The sequence below is a fragment of the Sparus aurata genome, chromosome 17 (genome assembly GCF_900880675.1).
Source record: "Sparus aurata chromosome 17, fSpaAur1.1, whole genome shotgun sequence".
NCBI classification, from domain to species: Eukaryota; Metazoa; Chordata; class Actinopteri; order Spariformes; family Sparidae; genus Sparus; species Sparus aurata.
Genome location: NC_044203.1, coordinates 5,202,088 through 5,227,363, shown reverse-complemented (window position 1 = coordinate 5,227,363; position 25,276 = coordinate 5,202,088). Strand labels below are relative to the sequence as shown.

Here is a 25,276-nt window from a genome sequence, read left to right as displayed (position 1 = left end):
AAACACTCATAAAAACATTATAAAATGGTTTGGTGCCGACCTGTATACTGAACATATGAGGATTAGCTAACATTTATAATCCTCAGAGAACGTTACAGACGTTGTTTTTGGTTCCTCTCTGTTTCCTGAATATATCCGTATGTGTGTGAATGTGTAAATGAGACACATTAACTTATAGCACTTTGTAGAAGGAGCTTTATAAAGTTCACTCCATTGACTCGTATTAGTTCACGGGGCGGATCTGCCTCCTCCAATATGGCGGCGACGTTGACGTATCGCAGCAGCGGGCCAACCCGCTCAATGAGGCGTCTATGTATATATGTCTATGGGTGGCACCGCCCCAGGTGAAGGTTTGCCACACCCGAAGGAATTCTCTAAAGGGCGCCATTTTTTTCCGCTCGGTTAGAAAATGGCGAATGTACGACCGGGAAGAAGCGGTTGCAATGTCCTAGCTTAAGTTGGCAAAAAAACTGTTGCCAGTACAAGGCAGGAGTAGTCGGCAGACTTATACTCAAAGGAATACTTGCAGACCAAGGACATGTAAGTATACAAATGTGCTGTGTGTTTCTGTAGATAAGGCTGAACTCGTGCGTGATGTACTGTGTTTTGCCATTGAGAACAAGGTAAGGTTAGCAGCTAACCGCAAACGTTAGCTTTTCTGACCACACAAGTTAGTGCTACAGCAGAATCATTGTGTGTATTACATTTCTGATCTTGCACATTATGTAATGCGTGTCCTAGGGAAATTTCTGCATGTGCAATTATTTAGCTGTGTTTATTTAGCAATTGTACACGAACTAACCAAGCAGTGTCACATAGTATCAGCTAACGCTAACCGCGATCTTCCAAGCTAATGCCAACCGCGAGCTTCTGGTTCGCATCAACACGGTCTCCACATGCAAACCCAGAGACCCGGTCGGTCAAGCGGTACATACACACACCCTCCGCCTGGTCTAAGTTTTCAGGATTTTGTGAAATAATGCATTTGAAAACGTTTTCTAAGGTGGAATATGTTGGGCCAGGGCAAAACAAGTGTACTGTTGCCTGCTACACAGTTTAGATTCTCTGCCCGAGCCCGACGCCAGGCCGGGCCGGGCCCCTGACCAAGTATTCGTGATTTTTTGTTTTTAATAACTCAAAATAATGACCATATTTCCAGCTAGAAAACGCGCATCTCTCTCCTCCCTCCATTTTTGTGTTGCTGCGTGGTGTTACACGTGAGTTATCCTCATGGCTAAAACGTGACTTCAGACGGACGTGACACCACTCCCCGAGACGCAAGAAGAAAGCAAGAATATATATTTTTACTGAGGAAAATGACCAAAATAATTGTAATGCACAGTGACTTGAATAAATAACTTTAATCTGATCACTGGTTTGGAAATGTTAACGCGTTAGATTACTCGTTACTGAAATAAAGAGGTCAGGTTAGAGTAATGTAACGCGTTGCAGCCTTTAGTGCTTGAATTATATTGTAAAAGTGCTGTCATGTGTTATCCTATCCATATCTGGGAATTCTGTGCAGGATGATAAAACTGTGAATACTTGTTGAGAACATTTCAAATTATTTGCCCATTTCTTGCAATTGTTTTCATGTTTTATTGTATTTTTACTGTTCAAGACTCTACCTGGCTGCACTGCATTACAGTGAGAAGGCTGATAGAGGACAAGCCACCACATCAACAGGAGATCCTCTTTTCAAACTGAGCTTTCCAAAGTCCAGGAAGGAAGGGAGAGTGCAGAGCCAAACCCGTGAAGACAGAGGCGACATTCTGTAAGTTTTACAATCTTTTATTTGAACCTCACAAATTAAAATAAACATGGACACACAGGGATCACACAAAAGGTTGAACACAAACACTTAAAATCTGAATTCTTTTAAGATGGTTTTCAAAATAAATAAGGAGAATGTAAAAATAAGAAGTAATTAGGAGAAATAAGAGAAACTTCACAACAGTACAGCACAAGGCTTTTTGGTTCTACTGCAATTTTCCTGTAAACATACATTTGTGTTTATTGCACTGCAGACTGCGGTGATGCTCTGTTGGACCTGATCTTCAAGAAGGTTTTCCAGGACCCTGCCCCATATGTGATCGAGGTGCTGAAACTCATAATCCCTGAAGACCTCTCGGACTACGCAACTCTCACTCTCCACCCCAGAGAGCCCCAGCACCAGCTTACAAAGCTTCTGTAGGCTATATTGGCTGAACACAATTCAGTATAAAGTCAGCACTGAATGTTTACACCCATGGCAACTAGATACTTTCTTTGTTATTATTTTCATATTGATATTGAAGTTGATATATAAAGTCAAACTGTTTCACTTTATATTTTCTTCTTGTTATTATTTCATTCATGTCAACACATGTTTACAAATGTTTCTTACAATAAAACATCTTTCCTGACTGTTCTGTGTTTTCATTGTTTGATATTTAATTTTCATGGTAATAAGTAAAAGATAAACTATAAGCAATGTAAGATAGAGGACTATTCCCCTCAGAAGTAAAGGTCCATAGTCTGTCCGATAAATGTTCAGTGCATTCTGCAGTGCAGATACAGACAGGTTACAGGCCAGGAGGGTCCACCATGCATGATGGTGGCTCAGGATGCTGCTGTAGTCTTCGTGTAACCGAGAAATTATGAAAGGTGAGTGACAATAGATTAGAGAAAAGAGACAGCAAAATGACAACCTTGTTTGCCCAGTGTTCACACTTAATTGTGGTATTTCCATACAGCAGATATTCTCAGGTTATGTAGGCATTTGTACACAATTGCCACAGGAACACCTGTTTTTTATGCATAATTTTTATCATTCATTGGAAACTATAATCGCTAATCACGTCGCATTGTTTCTTTGGTAATATATCTAAAGTTTATAAACCGTTGTAACTGGTAAAAAACAAAACAATTCTGCTGGTAGAGAGTTGATGGGGGGGGGGGGTAACTGTGGCTTATTGAAAACTTGAAAATTGCTGGCAGTAGCTAATTACAGGTCGTCACTACAAATAAGAGGTTCTCAATCAACTTACCTGGCTACATAAAGGTAAATAATAATATGGGGTTACGCTTTTGTCTTATAATGGCTGTTGCTAAATTGCATCCGCGTTACTGTAACTGAACAGCAGTAAACACCAGCCAAGGTTTGGCTAAGCTTTATGATGTAAACACTGGAGGCAGGAGAAGGGGGCTGTTATCAGAACAACGCGGGGCAGACGGCCAGTAAGCTCGTAAAACTCGTTAGTCTGCAGTAACATAAAAGTAATGTCGAGGTAACAAACTTAACTACTAACCAATGAGAAACATCAATGTTCATTCTTGGCTGCTTACTTTCTTCTGGAGCCTCTTGTTGTTCTGGGTCGGACCATAGTCTTGTCGTCTGGCGGCCATTACTTCCAGAAACTCCGCCGTTGCCATGGTCACATGATGCCGTCCTCACGTCTTCCGCAGGCAGGAAGAGGTGGGCGGCACCGTGGGCGGCGCGCAGTAGCTCATTAGCATTTAAAGGGAAAGGCACTGAAACAGGCCACCTGGAGCAGGGCTGTGAAACTGGTGTTTCAGGAACCCTGCTGTGCTTAATCCTTCAGCTTATTTCGACCAAAGCATGTTACTAACATTCCATTTAGACTTCAAGGAACCATATCAAGAAGCAGAAATGACCATAATATGGGACCTTTAACACTGTAGAGTGTTATATATAATTCAACATAGAAATCTTTTATAGTTGATTTCATTTTAAAAATACTACTGGGAGTCAATTAATAATTTCCAATTTCACTCCTAAAAACAATACATGCCACTTGAATTTACAAAGAAAACCACACAAGTTGCAGTCTGAATCAATCTGTATTTCAAACAAGCACACCACATAAAAAACAGCACTGGCTTTGCAATAACCACAACACAGGTCACACAATATGACAATGTGGCACAATGTATGTTTTTTCACACATCTCATTAGAAAACTGTTTGTCATACGGTCTGTAATAAATCAACTCCTTAATTGGAAAAACAGACTATGAATCTGCTCTCTCATCGACACAGTATGCATTAAAATCATCATCAAAATAAAGAATATCCACTCTGCAAGTCAAAATGAAAGCTTGCTCATCATGTATAATGATGTTGGTGACCTTTCTGAAAATGGGAATTTCTGTATTTGTTCCAGTACAAACAAACATACCAATCTGATATTCTGTTCCATAGTTCTTCACCTAATTAGTGGTTGACACTTCACAGTATGCATTTACATTAAAAACAGAACTTAAAACAGCACCTCCCTCCAAGCTATCAATAATTTCTTTCTTCACTGGACCAAACTCAAATCTCTGAAAATCAAAATTCTCCCAGTGGTAAGCTAGCTTTCTCTGGTGTTGTTTCACCAATGTTTTTGTGATATTTTTGAAATTTTTCACTGATCTTTTAAAAAAATTATGTTTGGCCTCAAACCTCATGCACCATACGTGAAGGAGTAGACCTATTTTTCTAATACAACGTGGATAATGTAGCATGAAATGATGCTTTGGAATCAATCTTTTCTGTGAAAACAAAGATTTAAATAGCTTGTGGTGGTCCTTAATCAAGTGCTTCAAATAGTATGTCATACCGTTAGTTACAATGGGTGAAAACACAATATTCACAATCTGAATCAAGAGGAGGCGCAGATTCCAGTAACAATTATTTCTTTCCAATACATCACCAAAAATAAGAGGAGCATTTCTCACAAGACACCACGACTGAATTGCATTTAATCCAATATCCTTGCTAGCCTCATCCATTTTCAATCCACTTGGCCTATTTTTTCTCTCAATATAACCATAGTTGAAACTTTGGATCCTCTGTGACAATGATTCTAATGACAGATATTTCTGGTTGACAAGGTATTGAAAGACAAGTTTGAGTTCGTACTGTACTACACCTTCAAGTAAATCGTGCATTATGTAAACTGCATAGTTGTCAGAGGTGTGGAAAAAATGCAATGTATTGAGCAAGCATGTCTTTTTGACACCAAATGTTGAACCCAACATGGGATTTTCCTGTAGAGCTGCACAATGTTCTGCATGGATTTCTTTTGTACGAAAAATCATGCCAGGGTCATCTTCAGTAAAGACAGACTGTGACTCATCCTTACTTGTCAAACAAAATCTACAGAAATATGTAGCACTGAAGGACTCAACAAAACCAAACAGTCCATGTAAACCTAGGCTGTCCCCTGTTACTTGTATAACAGAACCAAGCAATGGTAAGTCTGAGAAAGGCACCTCAATTCCTTGTGTTTCAAATATTTTAAGATCATCAACAAGAGGCTTAAGGATGTCATCAAATCCATAAGTCTTCAGGTCTTGTGAGTGAAAGAGTGCCACAACATGTATATTCATCAACACAGAATTATATTTTGGGGGCAGGTTCCTCAATATAAAGTAAATACAACCAAGTTTGTGAATCCCTTTCTTTGAACCTAAGGGATTTGCTGTCTCAAACTCATCAAATTAGAGTTGAATCTGTAGACCATGTTTTTTCTGGGAAAACAAAATGTTACTCTCGAAGTATGAACCATCACATATGTCTTTATAAATGCCTTCTTCGTATTGTTTGGTTTGTAAGAAACTTTCACATAATTCAGTGTTCTTGAACATAGACTTAAGAGTTCCCAGGATGGGTGTATACACAAATTTATCTGTTACAGGGACCTGACTGTAAACTCCTGTTGTTTTATCTCTGCTAACATCAAACCGCACCCCAAGAACATATTCAACAGGTTCAACACTTTCCCATTTTTCCTCAAAGAACTTCTGTCGTTTGACTCTTGTGTTCAAGGTTGAGAAAGGATTTTCTAGTTGCTCAAAACACTTTTACACCTTCTTTTCCAAATCTGTGCCTTCAATTTCTGAAGTACAGCTGAGAACTGCCTCTCTCGCTTGCCTATGAATGTCATTTACTAGTTCCTCCATGGACCCCACCATTGCTTGGACTGTGCTCTCAGCAACACCGGATGCTTGTAACTGTGTTACAACAAAAGCACACATGTTTAACACATGATTATTGTCAACAGACGGCTGGGTAGATATTGGAGAGTCTGTACTGACTGCTTGTGAAGTTGAGGGCTCACCAACTTCATTCTGAGTGTCCACATTGTCAGCAGTATTAGTCAAAGCAACATCTCTATGGAAATGAACAAGATGCTTCTTGAAACCTGAATAAGTGCAAAATGATAAACAACATCCCGGCTGTCCACATATCAAACGTAATGTCTTTCCAGGATATAGACCGTGGTGAAGTCTTAAATGCTGACAAAGCAATGCAGAACTTTTGTGGTGTGCCTTACAGACATAACAAAGAAACATATTTGCATCCAAGGATTTTTATCACCTCAAGCGTCGTGCAAAAATCTTGCTCTTAGCTCCTTGACTCTGGGACTTTCCTTGGCACTTCCCACGTCAATGTTAAAAACTGTGGTTTGGATGAACGTATAGAAGTTGTAGAGGGATTCCTGGTAGCTGACACTGAAGACGAAGTGTGCTTTGAAGAGCTCATCAAAAGCTGCCAAGGATGTCTGTGCCTTGCAAGGGATGGCCTTGTGATCAATGATGACATAGTGTCTTTGGATGCTGTTCTTCTTCTCACCAACACACAGGAGGAAGGGCTGTCCCGGCTCCACACCAGCAAGGAAGGTTTCAACACTGGCTCCCATCTTTAAGAAAATGTAAAGAAGAATCGTGAGAAAATCATGAGTCATTCAAATGACTAAGCCAATAAAAGGATCATCAGAATAACTGCATAGGTACACTACTATTTGCATACCTGTATATATCTCACAACATGGTCAACAGCTTGACAAGAGCTGATTTTAGCGCTCTTCTTGTGGCCTTTGGAGGTAGGAGGAAGCAGGTGAACCAACAGTAGAATGCTTGACAGGTCACTGTCCCATCCTAGGGGAAAAACAGGAGAAATATCAGACACATTCACATCATAAGTAAGAGATATCTTAAAGAGAAGAATGAGCCAAGCTAACCAGACCCACCTGAGTCGTGCTGCACAGACAAGAGGTCTTCAATGTGCTCATTAAAGGTCAGTTTTTTGCAGTCTGTCAGGATCCTAGGCTTGAAAAAAGAAGGCCATTTTGCCAAAAATCTGCCCGACACTTCCTCTCCAAACATCATGGTGAAGTCTTGCTCAATTTACAGAAGAACAAGCATTTTTATACATATGCAACTTAAAAGTGTATACCTTGAGTGACAATTCACTTAATAAAAAGAAGTTGTCTTTCTTACCAAGCCAGTGATGTCGAGGAATTGTGGGAAGACATCAAAGACTGTCGAAGAGCACTGCTGATCTTGAACCAAACCTGATCTTGATCTTGTTTGGCAGTACTGAAATGTGGCCCTCATCTTCTCTTTGATTGCCGCAGGGTTCGTACACATTTTTCAAGGTCAAATTCAAGCACTTTTCACACATTTTTCAAGGTCAAATTCAAGCACTTTTCAAGCACTTTTAAGGGTCATTTACAAAATTTTCCAGCACCTTATCGCTGGGGTAAAATACATATCTACAGGAATATATATATACTCATGATTATTATTTTTTTTTACTTTTTATCACATTTATGTACATTGTATTATGCTGTAAACATCTAAAATGATGTTTCATGATAGCAAAAACTTTAGAAATTAAAAGAGTACACAAAGTTTTATCCAGAAAAAAAGGAAGCCACTTGGCGTTCTTCAGGTACACTTGCACCGGGACAAAGAGAGACCTGAGGGCACCCTGTAATTTTCTTTTTTGACATAAACTTTTATAAGATTTTCGCTTATTCATCAGGTTTATTAATATTGAACGTGTCATCAGTCCAAATTGCATCAAATTCACCTTCTCCTCAGCCATCCTTCTCTATTGCTACCAGGCTGCATGTGTGATGATACACACACACACACACACACTTATTTTATTTCTCCTTGTAATAAGAAAACTATCCAGTCTGATCCAAATGTTGCCAAGACACAGAGTCATAATGTCAAGCACTTTCAAGCACTTAAACTAAAATCCAAGCACTTTTCAGACCTTGAAAACACAACATTGAAATTCAAGCACTTTCAAGGATTTCAAGCATCCGTACGAACCCTGTTGCCGATTCATCAGTTGAATGTTTCAAAAAGGATATTGCTTCATGACAGTGCTCACCAAGCAGCTGCTTATCAATGCAGATAACCTCCCTCTTTCTCTTTGGACTATCTTGATAGGTTGTGCTGGTGGAGGATCTCCGGGACTGAGCTGCAGTGTTGCGCTGAACAGTCTTTATCCTCCAGGCCAAGTAGCCAGATCCACTCTGTGGGTCAAAGAAGTGTTCCTGTAATATTAAAAACAATAAATTGTAGAGTAAGTTCAAAACATATTACTACTCCATAAATTGACATACAAGCTTTTCATTTACAAACGTACATATCCATTGTCCGAGTATGGATCTCTGAGGCTGGGAAATAGGGAGATGATGCCCAAAGCATATTTACTTCGCACAGAGACGGGTGGGCTCCTCCTGAAAGATAAACATGACATTGCTACTACAATTCCTTCAGTGTTTAAAAGATACAAATGTTACTGCTGTTAGCTTCAGTGAGTTTTAGTCTCTCTCAAATTGTTAGTTTTTGTAAAATATTTTAGCCATTTAATATTTATTTCTGACATAGGAGAAATTAAATAATAAATTGCTGTACTAATATGCAATGTCCTAAAATGAGTGTGCCCTTTTAAAAAAAAAAAATCTCTATTAAGTAAAGTACAAATATGAACACTGAAGTCTTACCCATGAATTTCAACCATGTCGGCCACAAGAAGGTTTACCAACTGTCTCCGTGTGCTATCCGTCAACGTTGTCATTTTATCATATTCATCCAAAATAATCTGTCCACCCGGTTTAGCCTGGAGAGCATCTCTCACCATCTAAAAGATAAAGAATCAGAAAGTAAGCAATTATATCCATCATCATCATCATCATCATCATTATTATGTCCAAGAACAAAACCACAGTTTAACTGCATAATATCTTTGTGTTTGATAATTTATCAAATTATTTATTTCATTTGTTACAAAAGCTGCACACCTCTTTTGCCGATTCCCGTTCAGCATGGGTTCTCTTCCCTCCGTTTGTCTGAACAATCACTGTTGCATCTGGGCAGACAGAAGCTCCGCAGCGAAGTTTAGACGGTAAGTTTCATTTGAGATTTATTTATAGTATTCACTTCAAACCATGCATCAGTTATGCAATATAAGTTTAATAGTTTAATAGGTCCTGACTGGTTCTTCTGGTGATAGTTAGCTAACTGGCTAACTGACGCGGTGTAAAACTAACAAAAGTCCACAAATAGCTAGCTAACCAACTACATTAGGTTAACTGGCCCCTGGCGATAACTAGCCACATAATGATCCCTGAGGCTAAATTTAGATAGTATTTATTTTCAAATTGTGAAAATGTAAATAATCTCTCTGCTTTGTCTATTCAGTGTTAACTGTTGTAAGTAGGCTGCTGTATAATTTTTATGATAAATATTGGTTTAATAAGGCAAAGTGGAAGTTGCCTTACTTATCATTCGCTGTGATACAGAGCGGCCAAGTGAGTAAAAAGTAACGATTTAATGCAGGTTTAAGTTTTAAGGATCTACAGTATGTGTGTTTTGGAAATCTTTAAAGGCTTACAGTGTAATATAATCATTATAACCTGTGTTATTTTTTTCTTGTTTTTATTTATTTACACAGCTCCACAGTAAATTCCAGGGGATCACCAATAAAACATTTGCTTTTCCCCCTTTGCTTCACCCGGCAAGAATACAACCCAGCCACTAAATATCTACAAAGAAAAGGAGGCTGGAAGTTTTGATGGCAGATGAGCCATAGGTAAGGATGCTTTAATGCATCACATTGGTGTTTTATTTTCTCTCCATTTGTGACAAAGTCAAAAACTACATCAGATACAGAGATACTGGAATATCATTAATCACTTGTAGTTTTTAGTTGTGGTAAGTCCTATCGAGTTGAAAGTGTTAATGCTATCCACTCTTGAAAAAGCAGTGTTTCTTGAGGGTTTCTCATGCCTTCAGTGTCTATTTATTAGTTAATTGTAGATCAAGTGCTCTCAGCCTTTTTGGATATAGGGACCGGTAAGAAAGTGAAGAGCACTTCACTTGCACGAGGTGGTGTAGGGCCCTATAAAATCTGTTTTATTTTTTCCCAAATCCCTTCCGTTTTAATTTTTGGGAATTCCGTTTTTCCCGTTTTAATTTTTGTGAATCCCAATTTACTCTTATTATACTACCAAAAACAGTGTGTTTTTAAAGTAAATGACTAAAATGTACACAAATTAAAAAGAAATTACCTTAAAGTAATTGAGGTGACAAACATATTTCCTCAATACTGTACCATAGAGTACAGTAAAGTGCATCAAAAACATTTTGACTTCATCATTTCTTCATACAGTAGTATATTTTGCGTTTTTATGGGTTTCATTGAATAAAAACATGGTCAGCTCTCAGGCAGATCCAGAAAAGCCTCCCAGCCCAGGCAGAGTCAGCTAAGAGGGTTGTGGCTAACGGGGCTAACTAGCTAACAGCAGCTACTGTTAGCAGCAGTTAACAGTCACTCTGGTGATATGCCGATAATATGAATCATTACACCTTTAATTATGATTTCTCAGGTCTGCTTCTTTGCAAACAACAGTTCACCTGACACATACAAGTCGTCGACTTCGCCGACGAAGACGGAGCCGTGGGCAGCCGCTTCGCCATGCTTACACTGTTTTGACGGGGGAGCTCAGTCTGTGGGGGGGGGACAGCGGCGACTTGTTGTGCCACCCAGATTTGGTTCCCCCCATGCAGTTTTCCCCAGACAAACGTTCCTCTTCCACACGAGAACAACATTTCAGTGAAATTATGTCATATTCCGCGTTAAAAAGTAGATTCCGTTTTAATCAGCCAATTCCGCGATTCCGTCCGCGATTCCGTGATCGCGGAAATCATAGGGCCCTAGTGGTGGTGGAGTGGGGGTGGATACATGATGTCTGTTCTTGTCAGATAACATCTTTGCCCAGTTGTTGAGAATCATGGTTGTGGATGGTAGATTGCACTCAACTGGTCACAGTACAATCTGCACTGCACATTCCAAGAGTTTGTCACTGTTATATACAGTACTGCTCAGAAATTTGGGGTCGCCTGCCACAAAAGCTTGATTCTGTTCAGTCCGATGGCTGAGAGGGCTAGTCTGTCAAGAGGGCCTGGACTAACTTATCTCCAGAATTTGGTCACCATAACATTATTTAGGGAAACCTATTGACTACAGGATTGACATTGGTTGATGTCACAATTTGTACCTTTTTGGAAGCAAAGGTGTGTGTGTGTGTGTCCGTGTGTGTTTGTGTGTTTGTGATTTTTTTTCACCATTAGCTTATAGCTTGATGTTTAGTACAATTACACCAACACACTGAATCTGTATTATCTTCTCAGGATGATTTGGAGGCATGCCAGCAGTGGTCATTGAGAAGCAAGTAACTGCAGGAATGCCCTTTGAAACTCACCACTTGTCAATCATACTCAACCATCTCACAGATCTTGAATAGAATAGAATAGAATAGTCTTTATTGTCATTGTACAGGAGAGTACAATGAAATTGAGTGTGCTCCCGCAGCAACAAATAAAAAAAAGCAACACATAGAACAATAGTAATATAAATATAAATAAATTATATATATATAGCCCTTTAAGGTGCTAAAGGGAGGTAGGAAGAGGTAGATTGGGTTTGTTCTTGTCGGGGGGTGGTTTGTGAGTGTATCTGTTCGTATTTGTAGTTCGTATGGCCCAGGGGAAGAAGCTGTTCGTCAGCCTGCTGGTGTGGGACTTTGTTGTCCCCAGAGGGCAACAGATCAAACAGGGGGTAGGCAGGGTGTGAGGGTTTCCCTGTGATGGCCTTGGTTCTCCTTAGACAGCAGGATGTGGCGATGTGTTCTAGGCTGGTCAGGCTGACCCTCTGCACCGCCTTCCTGTCTTCGGCTGTTGAGCCTGCGTACCACACACCCAGACAGTACGTCAGTACGCTCTCCACAGAGGAGTGATAGAAGGCCAGCAGCAGCTTTGTGTCCAGTTTGTTTTTCCTGAGGACACGCAGGAAGTGTAGTCGCTGCTGAGCCTTCTTAACCAGGGCCCTGATGTTGTAGGTCCAGGAGTGGTCTGCGGAGATGTGGGTGCCCAGAAACCTGAAGGTGGTGACAGTCTCCACCTGTTCTCCATTTATGAGGAGGGGGGTGTGGTCATGTCTGTTCTTCCTGAAGTCCATGATGAGTTCTTTTGTCTTTTGGATATTCAGGGTCAGGTTGTTGTCTGAGCACCATAGCGACAGTTCCTCCACCTCGGCCCTGTACGCTGTCTCGTCCTCGCCTCGGATGAGTCCAACCACTGTGGTATCATCTAGGGCTGAACGATATGGGCAAAATTTCATATCTCGATATTCATGCCAGATATCTCGATATCGATACGATACGATATGACTACGGGTTCGGTGAAAACCAAGCATTTTTCAGAAAAATAAAGAGATTATTTTAAGCCATATACAAATGGTTGATAGAGAAATCTTAACTAAATAATCACAAACTCACTACAGAGACAAATATATCTGAAGTAACAACAGTAAAGGGAGGGAGAAGATCAAACAAACTATGTGCATTTTTACAAGATGAACGATGACATCCTAATCTGGAGAGAAAGAGTGAGAGTGAAGATCGAAACTCAGCAGCTTCAGGTTATCGCTGGTAAAGTACCAGTGGAATTTAGAAAGACTAAGAAGTCAGAGAATTAACGGATCAAAACAGAGTAGACGGCAGCTATATGGTCTCATATCCACAGAGCGAGAGGCCGCGGCGTCCGCTCCTGCTGCCCCAGCCAGCCCCCACACACACACCAGCCTGCCGCCTGCGCAGCCGCTCGGGAGGGCAGAGACCCCGGCGCTGCTGCAGAGGAGCCATGGACTGCGATGACTCTGAGCAGCAGGAGAATTACAATATAATATATTTCTCGCCTTTCCCCTGAAGATTTCTTGCTAGTCGCTTTTTAGAAATAACGTCGCTAAGAGGGTCTGAAAAGTCGCTAAACTAGCTAGAAAGTCGCCAAGTTGTGTGTGCGTCTCAGTCTCCCTCTCCATCACTCCCGCCCTCGTATGTTTGTCATTGGTTGGCTTCAGCTGTCGATCCACAGCAAGCATGAAATAAGGTTTGTGGTTGGCTGGCCTTAGCGGTGCATTCAAGGGCAATCGTAAAAAGGATATTTGTTGTGACTGCCAGAGCTGTACGTGCAGGGCGAGAGGGGTAATCTTTATCGTTTATATCATTGCTTTTTCGATATGAATATCTTGAATGTTCATATCTAGATATAGATACGATAACGATATATCGTTCAGCCCTAGTATCATCTGCATATTTAATAATGTGGTTGGTTGGGTGAGTTGGAGAGCAGTCGTAGGTGTACAGAGCGTACAGTAGAGGGCTCAGAACGCAGCCTTGAGGGGAACCAGTGCTGAGTGTGAGTGCAGTGGAGTGGTGGGGGCCGAGTCTCACAGACTGTGGGCGACTTGACAGGAAGTTTCTAATCCAATTGCAGTTGGGGAGGGGGATCTGTAGTTCCAGCAGTTTGGTGATGAGAATGTCTGTAATTATGGTGTTAAATGCTGAGCTGTCTATGGCAGGTTTTTTGGGGATGGGGACGATGATAGAGGCCTTCAGACATGTGGGGACGGTGGCATGTGTCAGGAAGAGGTTGAAGATTTTGGTGAGGATCCCTGCCAGTTGGTCTGCACATGCTTTAATCACCGCCCCTGGGATACCGTCAGGACCAGCTGCTTTTCTGGGGTTCCCTGCTCTTAAGTTTTTTCTCACCTTGTGCTCCTGGAGAGAGAGAGGTGGGGTGCTGGAACCAGGGGGAGGCAGTGACTGCAGGTGTGTGGTGGTGGTCTCAAACTGGGCAAAGAAGCTGTTTAGCTCCTCTGCCAGTGTGCTGCTGCTGTTGGAGGATGTGGGAGGGGGGTTGCCTTTGTAGTTGGTTAGGGCCTGGATGCCCCTCCACATCTGACGCGGGTTATTGTCCGTCAGGTATCCTTCTATTTTGTTCTTGTAGGAGACATTGGCCTGTTTGATGCCCCTCCTCAGGTCAGCTCTGGCAGTGCAGTAGAGAGCTCTGTCTCCCGTCCTGAAGGCCGAGTTACGAGCTCTGATCAGGGTCTTCGAAAATGCTCCAGTCTGTGCAGGCAAAGCAGTCCTGCAGCTGGTTGAGAGCATTTTCAGGCCAGGCTTTGATGGTCTGGATGGCTGGTTTTGTTTGCCTTCTGAGGGGGGTGTAGGCAGGGAAGAGGAGCAGAGAGAGGTGGTCTGATTGTCCGAGGTGGGGGAGGGGGGTTGATCTGTAGGCATGCTTGATGTTAGAATAAACATGATCAAGTGTGTTTTCTCCCCTGGTTGCTAACTTGATGTGCTGGTGAAATTTGGGGAGAACAGTCTTGAGGCATGCTTTGTTAAAGTCCCCAGCAATCAGTGCGTTTACATGCACAGCTTAGTCAGATTACAGCCATAGTTCGACTATGCTGCTCAATCGGACAACTGCAATTATCCGAGTATACATGCCAGTGAGAAAATCGAATTACTGGCCGAAAGCATGTCATACCCCCGGTACGCTAGGTGGCGCTGTACCCATTTCAACTAGTGTTAACGGCGCACCTCCGGCTGACCTCTTTACGTCACCAGCTGCCTCGGCATTCAAGAAAGATGGCGTACGAAGAGCGAGACGAAGCTACATCTTTGTACACTTCGTATATGGTGTACATGATAATTACACAAACTAGGTGCACTCTGGCACTCTTTCTTGCGGTGATTTCGGAGGAAAGCCGCCGCCGCCGCCGGCGGTCTACTTCCGGCTCATGGCCCCGGGGAAAAATCTCGCGCCTGCGCAGAACACAAAATCCGATCCGATCCGCTGGAAACGTATACATGCAGGAGTAATGCGACTTTCAATCGAATAATCTACGTGCTGTAATTCGACTATGAGAAATCCGATCCGGTCCGATTTTAGTCAGACAAAGGTGTATACATCCATCTTAAAAATCTGTTCATAGTCAGACTAACGCAGTAATTCGGTTTTCTTGAGTGTCATGTAAACGCACTGAATGATGTGCACGCCATCCGGATGAGCCCTCTGTTGTTTACACACCATGAGCTCAAGCTGGCTGAGTGCTGTGCTAACGTTAGCATGGGGAGGGATGTAAACAACGGTTACGGTCCCATGCTCTTACCAGAGGCTTCAGTCCGGTCGCAGCGGTGAAGCTCAACGGTAGCATTGGGGATATGCGGGCGCAGCCAGGATTCGCTAACAATCAAATGACAACAGTCACGGATGTGGCGGTTGTAGGTGATCTGTGACTGCAGCTCATCTATCTTGTTCGCGAGGGATCTTGCGTTTGTGAGGAAGATAGATGGTAGCGGAGGTCTGTGTGGTTGGTTCCTAAGCTGATTTAGTAGTCCTGCCTGGCATCCTCGTTTCTGCCTCCTCTCCCTGCGCCGCCTCTAGTGCTTGCTGGACCCGATAACAATCCATGGGGTGCCCGGCGGTCTCGCTAGCTCCGGTGGGATGCCGTGGGTCTGTGCGAAGGCACCCGTGATTCCTATTTTTGCCTGAAAGCCATTTCTTATCAGGTCTTGGCGACTGTAAATGGGCCGCTGTGGCATGTGTGTGCCAGAAGAACAAAAAAATGACATATAAAACACAAAAAAGATGCAAAATAACACAGAGCTCTAAGCCGCTGCGTCTGGACGCGCGGCCGTTGTCATAACAACAAAAAACAGATGAAAAGAAGAAGAAGAACAGATGTACTGTTGATTTTGTTTGGCCTTATTTATGCTCACCATATGAGCTACCTTAAGAAGCTAAGTGGTTTCTTTGAGTTCATACACCTCTTAGGGGTTTTTTTGTGCAAAGTACTATTATACAGCTACCTGATAATGAACAGTAAATTTGTGTAAAATAACAGAAAATGTTTGTTTTTTTACATTTCTACGTTGATTTAATTTACCAACTAATCAGGTATGTACAATATGAATCTCTATTTTGAGTGTTGCATAACTTTATAAGAAAAGTCTATCTGTAAAATGACATTAAATATTTGTATTTTTAATCATGTAACTGCCACTTCTTTTACCGTTAATTGTTACTAATTCTATCAAAGTTTGGAAATAACAGTTTCATCTATTCAATGAAAAATAAATATTTGTAAAAATACGATACGCTTGCAAGTAGGGCTGCAGCTATCGATTCTTTTTGTAATCGATTAATCTAGCACTTTATCAATCGAGTAATCGGATAAAAAAATGTTTTGCGTTTTTAAACAACCAAAACAAATAATGCATAACGAAAATGATGTGGCTGTAAAATGATCAAGCATTTCTCAAAAAATCAGAGGTATTCATTCCAACTCCAACATATGGCTCACAAACTAAGCCCATTTATTAAGTGCCAGTAATTAAACAACAATACAGTTAAATCAACTTACTGTAAAACATGTATAACATGTAAAACTGTAAATACAAACTTAAATAGTAAAGGCCATTTGGCCTTGGTTTAGTTTTCTTCATACAACATTACAAAAAAAGGATTGCACCTTCTGCAAATGGGTGGGTACCTGAGAACAAAGAATGAATATAAAATATCAAGCCAAACAGGTACACAATGTGTACAATTTATAAAAAAAATAAATGTAAATAAAACAATTATAAATAAATAAAATAAATAAATTATAAATAAATTAGAAATAAGACTTTTTCAGTCTTCAGTCCCCAAATCCATGATAATCACACTAATCAGCCAATCACAAGGAGGCAAATACACTGTGTGGGAAGACTAGTGTCCTACCTACTCCACATTATACGTGTCCTCCTGGAACCAAAACTTATCCTGAACTGTCAGGAATCATTTCAAAGTGACACAGACACATTGGATTAGCCGGTGGAGGCGGTGTAATGCACTCAAACAGAGTTTATAATCACAAAACAGCCAATGTAGCACGTAATTCATGATCATGTCTGTATAAAGTGATGTTTATTTTTGCTCTTCTACTGTGAGTTTTGGGCGAAGAGTGATGAGACGTGTACCGTTGAAATTTGTAGAGTCCTAGCTTTCATATGACATGCTGTATGTAGCATTAGCATGAAGTAGCGTGATCGCTAACGCCAATTTTTCAGATATGCGCCATTAGCGTGTTTTTTCTACGTGCTCCTTTAGTTGCTTGGTGTTGGAATTGAGTTTCGATTAGGTAAAAATGATTATCATGAGCGTTTAGCCGAGCTTCTTCCCGTTAAGTTGGTGTGCTGCATTAATATGTTGCTACATGGTTAGCATGCTCGCATGTATAATGCAACATGCGCAGCTCGGGTTGAAGAGGTTAAAAACATCAAAGCTAAACATCATATCTAGTCAAACCGCATCACGACATCACTACAAATACAGAGCTAAATTGTGCCAGCCAGCTAAATTCAAAATGTATGACGCGCCCCACATAGCAAGCGGGTCCGGGCCAGATCCGGCATCAAGCCGGCACCTCTGGCCTACATCTGGCATGGCAAATAGTATGTTAGCCAGATGTGGGCCAGGTCTGGCAGTGATGGCACCGTTTATGATATGGCATGCCAAATGTGGGCCAATCGTGGTTAGGTGTATGTGGCCCAGATCTGTAACAGACAGGTCTGGGCCAGATCTGGCATCAAGCCGGCACTTTTGGTCTATTTCTGACCTGGTAAATAGTATGTTAGCCAGATGTGGGCCAGGTCTGGCAATGATGGCACCGTTTATGTAATGGCATGCCAAATGTGGGCCAATTGTGGTTAGGTGTATGTGGCCCAGGTCTGTAACAGACAGGTCTGGGCCAGGTTTGGCAGTGATGGCACTGTTTATGAAATGGCATGCCAAATGTGGGCCAATTGTGGTCAGGTGTATGTGGCCCAGATTTGTGACAGACAGGTCTGGGCCAGATCTGGCATCAAGCCCGCACTTTTGGTCTATTTCTGACCTGGTAAAAAGGATGTTAGCCAGATGTGGGCCAGGTCTGGCATGACAATGTTTATGTAATGGCATGCCAAATGTGGGCCAATTGTGGTTAGGTGTATGTGGCCCAGATCTGTAACGGACAGGTCTGGGCCAGATCTGACATCAAGCCGGCACTTTTGGCCTATTTCTGACCTGGTAAATAGAATGTTAGCCAGATGTGGGCCAGGTCTGGCAATGATGGCACCGTTTATGTAATGGCATGCTAAATGTGGGCTATTTGTGGTTAGTTGTATGTGGCCCAGATATGTACCCTGCTGAAAAAAGTCAGACAAACCATTAGGCATATTCTATTGGTTTCTAATGGTTCCTGGTGGTTTCTAATGGTTTCTAATATTGTTACCTAATATTAGGTTCTAATATCTCCTACACAAATCTACAGGACTTCAACGGTCCCTACTAACGTTTTCTACGGGAGTCTAATGGTTCCTACAGGAGTCTTCTATAGGAGTCTTAATGGTTCCCACATAAGTCTTATTGGTTCCTACAGGCGTTTCTATACACTGAAACAAGTCAATCTAAGAATAAATAATTGTAACATAATTAATCCTGTGATAATAACAATACAAAACAAAGTTTTTCTCTAGACATGAATATATCAAGTTGTGAATTATTCTACATTTGTTCAAAACACAAGTCATTTTGATTGTTTTCCCTAACAAGCTGTATGTAAGCGATCAACAAATCTTCTACACTTTGTATTTACTCCGACTGCCCTCCCCCCCGTGGTGCATTCTGGGTATTCGCGCCAAACGCCTGAGCAAAGACAGAAGTAGAAATTTGAAAAATGGGAGACTGAACTGTTAAGGTAAGAATTTAGTTAATGTTAGTAATATAGTTGGTTACTTACTACAATCTTTCAGGTTTTACATTGTTGTAGAAATAAGTAAAATAACTGGAGGCACTAGATGTAATTTGGAATTATCAATAGTGGCTTCAACAGACTTCTGTGTAACTTGAAACTAATGTTAGCAAGTTTTAAAATACTTGCTTCAAATGTAATTTGAACCTGACGTTTGCAAGTGACTATAATTTAAAGTAAGCATGGATGTGTTTTTTCTTTCACATTACGTTAGTCAGACAGCGCTGGGTGCCGGTTTATGGCTGCATGCAGAACCAGAGTGATAGAGTAAACTAACGTTAGTATGCATTTCTATCTATGGCGCTGTGCAGAATCCCTCTCTATTGGCTAACACCGGGGGGGTTAGCCGTTAGCCAGGGGTGTTCGCGACACACGGCGCCCCTCGGTAACTGCTAACTCCTCACTAACGGCTAACCGTTAATGGCTAACACCGTTAGCGAGGCAGTAGCCGTTAGCGTGGGGCGCCTGGTGCCGCGAACACCCCTCGCTAATGGCTAACACCCCGGTGTACGGGGCTACCCCTCGCTAACGGTGTTAGCTGTTAACTAGAAAAATTTGCATTTCCTACGAAAATACAGTGTGAATGCTGAAGACTGAAGTGAAATCTGCTGAACATACTGTAGGAAATGCATAAAACTATAGGCTGAATGGTCAGGATTTTGCAGAAAAAGCAGTATATTCCAATCGCTGGTAAGGCGGAAAGGCTTAAAAGCAATAGGTTTAATGGGCTAACAAAGTTGAACATTTTGATAGCTGAACAGTTTCTCTAGCTAAACATGAAGTTGTATGTTTGAAGGAGTTGAAAAGGCAGAAACATGAATATCTAAAGAGGCTAAAAAGCTGTAGAGTAAGAGGGCTGAAAGAGCTTAAAAAGGTGAAAGAAGGCAAAAAAGGTGAAAAGTTAAAGGCTGATGAAGACCAAAAAGGTGAAAAAGGATGAAAAGCTGTAGAGCAAAAGGGCTGGAAGAGGTTAAAAAGGTGAAAACATATGAAAGCTGTAAAGTAAGGGGGCTGGAAGAGGTTAAAAAGGTGAATAAAGGATGAAAAGCTGTAGAGTAAGAGGGCTGGAAGAGGTTAAAAAGGTGAAAACATGTGAAAAGCTGTAGAGTAAGAGGGCTGGGAGAGGTTTAAAGGTGAAAAAATGTGAACAGTTGTAGAGTAAGAGGGCTGGAAGAGGTTAAAAAGGTGAAAAAACAATGAAAAGGTAAAAAAGTTCAAGGGTGAAAGAGCTCAAACAGGTGAGAAAAGGATTAAAAGGTAAAAAGATGTCGAGTAAGAGGGTTGGAAGAGGTTAAAAAGGTAAAAAGAATATGAAAATCTGTAGAGTAAGAGGGCTGGAAGGGGTTAAAATGGTAATAACATGTTAAAAGTTGTAGAGTAAGAGGGCTGGAAGAGGTTAAAAAGGTGAAAAGAATATGAAAATCTGTAGATTAAGAGGGCTGGAGGAGGTTAAAAAGGTGAAAAGTATATGAAAATCTGTAGAGTAAGAGGGCTCGAAGAGGTTAAAAAGGTGAAAAAAGGATGAAAATGTAAAAAAGTCAAAGGTCGAAAGAGCTTAAAAAGGTGTAAAAGGAATGAAAGCGATGAAAAGCTGTTGGGTAAGAGGGCTGGAGGACGTTAAAAAGGTGAAAAAATATGAAAAGCTGTAGAGTAGGGGGCAGGAAGATGTTAAAATGATGAAAGAAGGCAAAAAAGGTGAAAAGTTAAAGGCTGACGAGGACCGAAAAAGGTGAAAAAGGATGAAAAGCTGTAGAGTGAGAGGGCTGAAAGAGGTTAAAATGGTAATAAAATATGAAAAGCTGTAGAGTAACGAGAGTTGGAAGAGGTTAAAAAGGTGAAAAGACTATGAAAATCTGTAGATTAAGAGGGCTGGAAGAGGTTAAAAAGGTGAATAAAGGATGACAAGCAGTAGAGTAAGAGGCCTGGAAGAGGTTAAAAGGTGAAAACATATGAACAGCTGTAGAGTAAGAGGGCGGAATGAGCATAAAAAGGAGAAAAAAAGACTGAAAAGGCCAAAAAGTTGTAGAGTAAGAGGGCAGAAAGAGGTTAAAAAGGCGAAAAAAGGCTGACAGGTGAGAAGTTAAAGGCAGAAAGAGGTTAAAATGGCTGCAGACATGCTGCAGCAGGAGCAGAAACACAGACAAAAATGTCCCCATAAGGAATGAATGGGAGAATACCTGCCAAACTCCTGCGATTCTTGAGAAAACTGTCATAGTTATTGCCAAAACATGCTATATGTTGAGTAACAGGAGACACTGCTGAACGCACCCATGTTATTTTTATTTCTGTAGAGTGCATAATGAGGGCACAGGAGCGAGAGACAAACATGTCCCGTCTGTGATCCTCCAGAAATTTTGCCTCAAAATTAACATTGCCGCTTATGGGGAACATTCAGGTGTGCTTGTCGCTCTCGGGCTTCTAGATCCAGAACCTTAAGTCCTACAGCTAAAATGAGAACATCAGCTGAAACCCAACAAGATTTCCTACATTTATATGCCTATATTGTCTATGTCAAGTACAAGATGTGGGATCCAAATCAAGCTGAAGCAAAAAAAAATCCAGTTTTCGGAGCTGCTCCTCACTCTGGGGTGCGGCAGTTGATGATGTCACGCACTCTAGCTCACGCAATACACACCCATTATAAACTCAGAAGACGGGCTTAAAATCCTTAAAACTAAAACTGCGACCATTTCAAAACCGTACAAGATTTTTAAAAACTGAATACAAGGTCAATAGTTCAAGGTTTTGTGATTCATTTAAAGTTTGAATGGTGTCTCTCGCTCAAAGTATGAGGAACAAGAAGAGGTTGAAAGTCGATGAGTTTTGAAGAGGATTTGAAGCTTTTCCCATCTGCTGCAATGTTAATTTTTTTTTGGAAAAAGCTGAATAGCTGAAAAAGTTGAAAAGTTGAAAAGAAGAAGGTTGAAAGAGCGGAAAAAGGTGAACATTTGAATATTTGAATGGTTTGAATAGCTGAACGTATGCTGAAGTTATAGCAGAATGAAATTTGAAAAAATCCCCATAAGAATGAATGGGCAAAATTTTGCAGAAAAAGCTGAATATTTCCAAAAGTATAAAAGGTAGAAACGAGAAAAATAGACCCCGTAATGTCCTAAAAAGGCTGAACATTTAGATATTTGAATGGTTGAATGGATTGAAGATTTGAAGGAGGAGTAGTGTGCCAAAAAATGTACGGAAGAAGAATAATAACTAGAAAAATTTGCATTTCCTACGAAAATACAGTGTGAATGCTGAAGACTGAAGCGAAATCTGCTGAACGTACTGCCGGAAATGCATAAAACTATAGTCTGAATGGTTGGGATTTTGCAGAAAAAGCAGAATTTTCCAATAGCTGGTAAGGCGGAAAGGCTTAAAAGCAATAGGTTTAATGGGCTAACAAAGTTGAACATTTTGATAGCTGAACAGTTTCTCTAGCTGAACATGAAGTTGTATGTTTGAAGGAGTTGAAAAGGCAGAAACATGAATATCTAAAAAGGCTAAAAAGCTGTAGAGTAACACGGCTGAAAGAGCTTAAAAAAGTGAAAGAAGGCAAAAAAGGCAAAAAGTTCAAGGCTGACGAGGACCGAAAAAGTTTAAAAAGATGAAAAAGGATGAAACCTATAGAGTAAGAGGGCTGGAAGAGGTTCAAAAGGTGAAAACATGAAAAGCTGTAGAGTAAGAGGGCTGGAAGAGGTTAAAAAGGTGAAAAAATATGAACAGTTGTAGAGTAAGAGGGCTGGAAGAGGTTAAAACGGTGATAACAGATGAAAAGCTGTAGAGAAAGAGGGCTGGAAGATGTTAAAAAGGTGAAAAAGGATGAAAAGCTGTAGAGTAAGAGGGCTGGAAGAGGTTCAAAAGGTGAAAACATGAAAAGCTGTAGAGTAAGAGGGCTGGAAGAGGTTAAAAAGGTGAAAAAGGATGAAAAGCTGTAGAGTAAGAGGGCTGGAAGAGGTTCAAAAGGTGAAAACATGAAAAGCTGTAGAGTAAGAGGGCTGGAAGAGGTTAAAAAGGTGAAAAAATATGAACAGTTGTAGAGAAAGAGGGCTGGAAGAGGTTAAAATGGTGATAACATATGAAAAGCTGTAGAGTAAGAGGGCTGGAAGATGTTAAAAAGGTGAAAAAGGATGAAAAGCTGTAGAGTAAGAGGGCTGGAAGAGGTTAAAAAGGTGAAAAGATATGAAAGCTGTAAAGTAAGAGGGCTGTAAGAGGTTAAAAAGGTGAATAAAGGATGAAAAGCTGCAGAGTAAGACGGCTGGAAGAGGATAAAAAGTTGAAAAAAGGATGAAAAGGTAAAGTTTAAGGGTGAAAGAGCTCAAATAGGTGAGAAAAGGATGAAAAGGTAAAAAGATGTAGAGTAAGAGGGTTGAAAGAGGTTAAATAGGTGAAAAGAATATGAAAATATGTAGATTAAGAGGGCTGGAAGAGGTTAAAATGGTGATAACATGAAAAGCTGCAGAGTAAGAGGACTTGAAGAGGTTAAAAAGGTGAAAAGAATATGAAAATCTGTAGATTAAGAGGGCTGGAAGAGGTTAAAATGGTGATAACATATGAAAAGCTGTAGAGTAAGAGGGCTTGAAGAGGTTAAACAGGTGAAAAAAGAATGAAAAGGTGAAAAGGTTTAAGGGTGTAAGAGCTCAAATAGGTGAGAAAAGGATGAACAGATAAAAAGATGTAGAGTAAGAGGGTTGGAAGAGGTTAAAAGGTGACAAGAATATTAAAATCTGTAGATTAAGAGGGCTGGAAGAGGTTAAAATGGTGATAACATATGAAAAGCTGTGGAGTAAGAGGGCTGGAAGAGGTTAAAAAGGTGAAAGAAGGATGAAAAGGTAAAGAAGTTTAAGGGTGCATGAGCTCAAATAGGTGAGAAAAGGATGAAAAGGAAAAAGATGCAGAGTAAGAGCGTTGGAAGATGTTAAAAAGTTGAAAAGAACATGAAAATCTGTAGAGTAAGAGGCCTGGAAGAGGTTAAAATGGTGATAACATATGAAAGGCTGTGGAGTAAGAGGGTGGAATGAGCATAAAAAGGTGAAAAAAAGACTGAAAAGGCCAAAAACTTGTAGAGTAAGAGGGCAGAAAGAGGTTAAAAAGGTCAAAAAAGGCTGACAGGTGAGAAGTTAAAGGCAGAAAGAGCTTCAAATGGCTGCAGACATGCTGCAGCAGGAGCAGAAACACAGACGAAAATGTCCCCATAAGGAATGAATGGGAGAATGCCTCCCAAACTCCTGCGATTTTTGGGAAACTGTTACAGTTATCGCCAAAACATGTGACATGGTGAGTAACAGGAGACATTGCTGAACGCACCCATGTTATTTTTATTTCTGTAGAGTGCATAATGAGGGCACAGGAGCGAGAGACAAAACATGTACCGTCTGCGATCCTCCAGAAATTTTGGCTCAAAATTAACATTGCGGCTTATGGGGAACATTCAGGAGTGCTTGTCGCTCTCGGGCTTCTAAATCCAAAACCGTAAGTCCTACAGCTGAAATGAGACCATCAGCTGAAACCCAACAAGATTTCCTACATTTATATGCCTATATTGTCTATGTCAAGTACAAGATGTGGGATCCAAGTCAAGCTGAAGCAAAAAAAAATCCCGTTTTCGGAGCTGCTCCTCACTCTGGGGTGCGGCAGTTGATGATGTCACGCACTCTAGCTCACGCAATACACACCCATTATAAACTCAGAAGACGGGCTTAAAATCCTTAAAACTAAAACTGCGACCATTTCAAAACCGTACAAGATTTTTAAAAACTGAATACAAGGTCAATAGTTCAAGGTTTTGTGATTCATTTAAAGTTTGAATGGTGTCTCTCGCTCAACGTATGAGGAACAAGAAGAGGTTGAAAGTCGATGAGTTTTGAAGAGGATTTGAAGCTTTTCCCATTTGATTCAATGTTAAATTTTTTGGGGAAAAAGCTGAATAGCTGAAAAAGGTGAAAAGTTGAAAAGTTGAAAAGCAGAGGGTTGAAAGAGCTGAAAAAGCTGAACATTTGAATATTTGAATGGTTTGAATAGCTGAACGTATGCTGAAGTTATAGCAGAATGAAATTTGAAAAAATCCCCATAAGGATGAATGGGCAAAATTTTGCAGAAAAAGCTTAATATTTCCAAAAGTATAAAAGATTGAAATGAGAAAAATACAAGCAGTAATGTCCTTAAAAAGCTGAACATTTTGATATTTGAATGGTTTGAATAGCTCAAGATTTGAAGAAGGAGAAGAGTGCTGAAAAACGTACGGAAGCTGGAATAATAATAACTTTAACTAGACAATTCCCCGCCGGGAAATCGCGAGAGTGGGCTGTGCGCT

At 40.8% G+C, this 25,276-nt stretch overlaps 1 protein-coding gene across 1 annotated transcript in view; it reads right to left on the bottom strand.

Moving 5' to 3' along the window:
* Window positions 1-3,824: 3,824 nt before the first annotated feature.
* The window catches only part of LOC115567173 (uncharacterized), a 39,720-nt gene continuing 18,268 nt past the window's right edge, over window positions 3,825-25,276 (bottom strand). Inside the window, exons 16-22 of the mRNA XM_030393490.1 lie at window positions 8,795-8,931; window positions 8,434-8,527; window positions 8,176-8,341; window positions 7,269-7,414; window positions 7,019-7,097; window positions 6,799-6,926; window positions 3,825-6,688 (exon numbers count right to left, since the gene is read on the bottom strand). Of these exons, the coding sequence (XP_030249350.1) occupies window positions 6,368-6,688; window positions 6,799-6,926; window positions 7,019-7,097; window positions 7,269-7,414; window positions 8,176-8,341; window positions 8,434-8,527; window positions 8,795-8,931 (1,071 nt within the window). The 3' untranslated portion in view covers window positions 3,825-6,367. The remainder of the gene's footprint in view (window positions 6,689-6,798; window positions 6,927-7,018; window positions 7,098-7,268; window positions 7,415-8,175; window positions 8,342-8,433; window positions 8,528-8,794; window positions 8,932-25,276) is intronic.